The sequence below is a fragment of the Capricornis sumatraensis genome, chromosome 1 (genome assembly GCF_032405125.1).
Source record: "Capricornis sumatraensis isolate serow.1 chromosome 1, serow.2, whole genome shotgun sequence".
NCBI classification, from domain to species: domain Eukaryota; kingdom Metazoa; phylum Chordata; class Mammalia; order Artiodactyla; family Bovidae; genus Capricornis; species Capricornis sumatraensis.
Window position 1 is genome coordinate 248,513,753 of NC_091069.1, and position 4,869 is coordinate 248,518,621.

At 52.5% G+C, this 4,869-nt stretch overlaps 1 protein-coding gene across 1 annotated transcript; it reads right to left on the minus strand.

Annotated features, from left to right (window-relative positions):
• TFF3 (trefoil factor 3) lies at positions 1 to 3,185 on the minus strand. Its single transcript, XM_068975509.1, has 3 exons — positions 3,089 to 3,185; positions 1,368 to 1,514; positions 1 to 96 (listed from the first exon to the last, which is right to left on the minus strand). The coding sequence occupies exons 1-3, from the start codon at positions 3,174 to 3,176 to the stop codon at positions 83 to 85; spliced, it is 249 nt and encodes an 82-aa protein (XP_068831610.1). The 5' UTR covers positions 3,177 to 3,185; the 3' UTR covers positions 1 to 82.
• Between the last annotated feature and the right edge of the window lie 1,684 nt (positions 3,186 to 4,869).

Genomic DNA, 4,869 nt, shown 5'->3' on the forward strand with positions numbered 1-4,869 from the left:
GACAAGCAGAGGGATGAGGGTGGGCAGGCTAGGTACCCAAGTGCGGAGGTCCCCTCCCTGGGCGTCAGGCGGCCACACGGCTTCAGAAGGTGCATTCTGGAAATGAAGCACAGACAAGCATCACCCTCAGCTGTGTGGTCCCCAGCCACCGCTGCCTGGCTTCTCCAGGTCCAGACCAGCTCCAAGGTCAGTGGTGTGTGCTGTCTCCCTGCCAAGTCCCAGGGGAAGGGTCGAGTCCCCACCTCCTGGGAGAACATCCACATACCCCAGGGGTACCCCAGGGGTCAGGACAGAGGGAGCCTGAGATGGGCCAGGCCAGACAGGGCCGCTGCTAGAGTTCAAAGAAGTATCATCTCGGGCTGAGGAGCGGGTGGAGGGGGTGATGATTGGCACAGGGGTGACTCCCCACTGGGCCCAGAGCCTGATCTGGACCTTTGCGGGAAGGGGAGGAGCCCTGGGCAATGGGTAGCCCCCACCCCCGTAACTGATTAGGGAGGCAGACCAGCTGGCTGGAATGCAGGCGTCTTTGTCATTCCCCAGGGACAAAGGGCAAATGTGCCCCCATCTCCCCACCCCGCCCCCGCCATTGTGCTGATTTCAGGAAAGGGCCTCATGGAGTAGTACGTGCCTCTTAGAAGGTGAGCTGACACCTGGGCTCCAGATGGCTCACGGCAACCTCCAAGGGGGTGGAGATGGGGGACAGGCTGGGGGGCGGGGGACACAGCCAGAACAGCAGAGCACCCAGTGTGCTGCCAGCTGCTCATGGGCGGGGTCCCCCGGGGCCACCCTGCATCCCACTGCTCCAGCCAGGGAGCGGGGAGCCCCTCGTGGTGGGGGCAGGAGGGGGGTGGCGGGGTAGGGAGACATGCCAGGACTCCACGTCCAGACAGAGAGCACGTCACAGATCACAAATGACCAAGACTCTGAGTGGGGTGCTTGCTGAAAATGGCCTTGAAAGTCAGCCTGGTTTTCCAAACCCATGTATTGTCCACTTTTCTCCAGAGGAGCTTTTAAACTATTTCCCTCTACATAAGGCCTTGACTCTGAACACCTTTCTGAAATGATGAAAAACTAAGTGCATGCGTGATCAGTCGTGTCCGACTCTGTGTGACCCCCTGGACTGCAGCCCGCCAGGCTCCTCTGTCCATGGGATTCTCCAGGCAAGAAAACTGGAGTGGGTTGCCATGCCCTCCTCCAGGGGATCCTCCCAACCCAGGGATAGAACCCACGTCTCTTGTGTCTCCAGCATCAGCAAGTGGGTTCTTTACCACGGGCGCCACCTGGGAAGCCCCCCCTTGCCCAGCAGAGAGCTGTGGCATAGGGGGCCCCACCCAGGGCCCAGGTGTGTGGGGCTTCCCAGGGCTCACCTGCTTCCTGCAGGGGCTTGAAGCACCAGGGCACCCCGGGGATGCTGGAGTCGAAGCAGCAGCCGCGGTTGTTGCACTGCTCGGGGGTGACCTCGGGGTAGCCGCAGTCCACCCTGTCCTTGGCCGGCACCGCACACTGGTTCGCCGCTGGCCCACACAAAGCCGGGTCAGAGAGCCCTCTCTGCCTTGGGGTTGGTCCACCGGCCGCATTTACAAGCCCGCACGCCCCACACCCTCCAGCTCCCGGTTCATAGGATACAACCCCACCCCACCCCCAACATCTGCTGCTCCAGGGCCTTCTTTCCCCATAAATATTTCAGGAGAACGGTTTTGTGAAAGATCTGGCCAGCTGCCCGGGGTCTCTCACTTGGCTGCTCCTAGCATCTGTGGAGCCTGGGTTCCCGCCAGTAGGCAGCTACCCACAGGAATCCAGGGTCCCCTGAATCCGGAAACAAAGTTCCCCTTCAGTGTTTTATCAACAGAACTTCCTCCTTAAAAATGAATAGGATAATAGAAGGTAGGCATTCAAGTGAGAAAACCGCAACCTGTGCTATTTTCTGCCTCTCCCTACTTCCCTTGACACACCGTGCCTGTATATCTGTGGGTCTCTATGATTCACTTTTCAGATAAGCCTTTATGTCAGAAGCTCAGCAAAAGTCCGCTGTGCCTCATTCCTTAACCGGATTTTTCCTTAGGAAAAGAGAATTCACAGGGAACCTAGAATCTTCTTCTACGGCTGCCAAATCATAAGTCCTTGTTCCACTGGTTCCCAAACTTTGCTCACGTTGGGGTCAGGACCAGTGACACCTGCTCCCACCCAGAGACATTCTGATATAGTTGGCACATCCTATTGGGCTTTGAGATTTAAAAGCTTCCTGGTGATTCTGATGGCTGCCGAGTTTGAGACCACTCAGAACCTGATAAAAGCCACACTTTAATTTCTGCGAAATCCAATTAATGGAACAGCCATGCCCCACCTGGAATTGCAATTGAATGGCTAAATGAAAACTGTAGGTATTGAAAATGTTCTGGAAGTGGCTGTTTTCATTTGTCTTTTCTTTGTGTTTTGCAAATGTGTCAGAATAATGTAGAAAGACCTACACTGTTAATTCAGAAGTCTCCAGCAAACAAGGCAGTGGGAGGGTAGGCTTGGTGTGGCTACCAGGGTTCCCATCCTGCTTTCCACACTGACCAGCAGAGTCATTTATTAACTCTCTGAAGCTCAGTTTCCTTGTCTGCAAAATGGGGACAGCAAGACCCAGTTTGTAGGGCTGCTGAGAGAAAATATGTGTGTCTGGTAAGCTTGTCGTTGTTCAGTCATGAAGTTGTGTCTGACTCTTTGTGACCCCATGGACTGTAGCCCACCAGGCTCCTCTGCTCTCCACTGTCTCCTGGAGTTTGCACAAACTCACGTCCATTGAGTTATCTAGTCCAATGAGTCGGTGATGCTCTCTAAGCATCTCACCCTCTGCCACCCCCCTTTCCTTTGCCTTCAGTCTTTCCCAGCATCAGAATCTTTTCCAATGAGTCAGCTCCTTGTGTCCGGTAGCTAAAGTAGCAATCATTAAATTATTAAGGAGCTTGGTCACTTTCCTCTAGCCCACAGAAAGCCCCCAGCCTGGCTGTTCCGTGTCCTGTCCCCTTGTCCTGTATTCCCACTCTGCCACCCAGCCCCTCCTCCTCCCTGCCGCCCAGTGGGAGGGGGTCAGAGCGGTACTCACACAGGCCCACGTACTGCCCAGTCGAACTGGAGGACCCCAAGGCCAGGACCACCACCACCACCAGCAGCCAGAATGTTCTGGCCTCCATGGTCACAGGCTGGCTCTGGGGACCCGACCGCTCAGAGAACATGCTGAGTTGCCCAAGAAGACACCTTTATACCCCTGTGTTTACACAGGCACTCCAGGTTCTGTTTGTTTGGGAGCCCTTCCCTCCAGCCCCGCCCACTCCTGCCCTGCACAAGATAACAAAGTCCCCAGAGGCTCGACCATCCCAAAGGGTAGAGGTGCTTCCCACCCCACTGTTTTGCGGTAGTGAGTAAGGGGCGATCACAGATGCAGCTGCCTGTGAACACCTCTGTATCAGGGAGCCAGAGCAGGGTCAACGCCCATTGTCAGCCTGGCCTGGAGGAAAGAACAAAGGCTCAGTGTGAGGCTCAAGGAAGTATCGCCAGGCCTGGGCACCACCCAACAACCCACCCAGGAGCAGGTCAGGAGGGTCCCTGCTCAGTGACATGAGTTTCCAGGCCACTTAATCCCAGGCCAACCTCGAGTACTTGAAAAGACAAGCGACAACCACAAGTCAGGTACACGGGGTGTACTGATTTCATTTCTGTATCACAGCTCTTGAAATGTAGAAGTGCTTTTTCTTTATTTTTTGCTTTTTCTCCAGCAAAAAATTATTTTTATCAACTACATTTTAACAAATGTATTAAGTATTGAGTATGTTTTAATAAAGATACAATACCTGCAATTGGTTGTTAAAGTCAGACAGTACAGACGGCTCTGCCCCTTCTGTGTGACACTGTCCAATTTTCACACGTTCTTAGGTATTTTCCCAGAGTGTCCTCTGTACTTTTCAGCACATTTGTTCACACGAAAGGGAACTTACTCTACCTTGCCCAGCTTCCTTTCCATTTTTTTTTAATGTGAAAGCTAAAGCTTGGAAATTATTTTATAACAACATATCTAGGGACTTCCCTGGCTGTCCAGTGGTTAAGAATCTGTTCTGCCAACGTAGGGGACACGGGTTCAGTCCCTGCTTCAGGAAGATCCCACTTGCTGTGAAGCAACAAAGCGCATCTGCCACAGCTACTGAAGCCCTCGAGCTCCAGAATCCTCGAGCCACAGCTGTGGAGCCCGTGTGCTACAACGACTGAGCCTTGAGCCGAGAGCTTGTGTTCTGCACCAAGAAAAGCCACCACAGTGAGGTGCACACACCATGCTAGACAGTAACCCCTGCTCTCCACAACTAGAGAAAGCCCTTGTGCATCAAGAAAGACCCAGCACAACCAGAAAACCAAAAGTAATTAATTAAAAAGCACATCTAAATGAAATGGGAATAATTATACCCACTTTGCAGAGGAACAAACTGAGGCTCAAAATGTTGTTATCAAATCCATACTGCTGGTGGTATAACAGGCTGATAAATCGAGAGATGTGTTTTAGAGCAACAGTAGCTATTTCATTTGGAAAGCCAAGAATCCAGGAAGATGGTGGACTCATGTTCCAAAGAACTGTCTTAGCTGAATTAGAATTCAGGTTTGTTTCCACTAAAAGGGGAGGGGCGTGGTGGTTGCTGCAAACTTCTTGGTACCAGCTAGACCCCAGACATTTTTTCTTGCAGCAGTCCACACAGGTCTAGGCACCATGTTCTTGTAAACTTCCAACAGGACAAACATTCTCTGCTCTGCAACTTTTTATCTCTATGTGAATGAAACGTGTTTTACCTTTAAAGGTTAAGGCTGGGAGGCAGAGCCTTGAGAAAGGGCTATTGTATATTT

Excerpts from the sequence above, each read along its gene's own strand:
- TFF3 (XM_068975509.1), bottom strand. The coding sequence starts at position 3,176 with ATGGAGGCCAGAACATTCTGGCTGCTGGTGGTGGTGGTGGTCCTGGCC. Across the intron at positions 1,515-3,088 it reads TGGGCAGTACGTGGGCCTGT|CGGCGAACCAGTGTGCGGTG; the intron begins GTGAGTACCGCT and ends TGTGTGGGCCAG.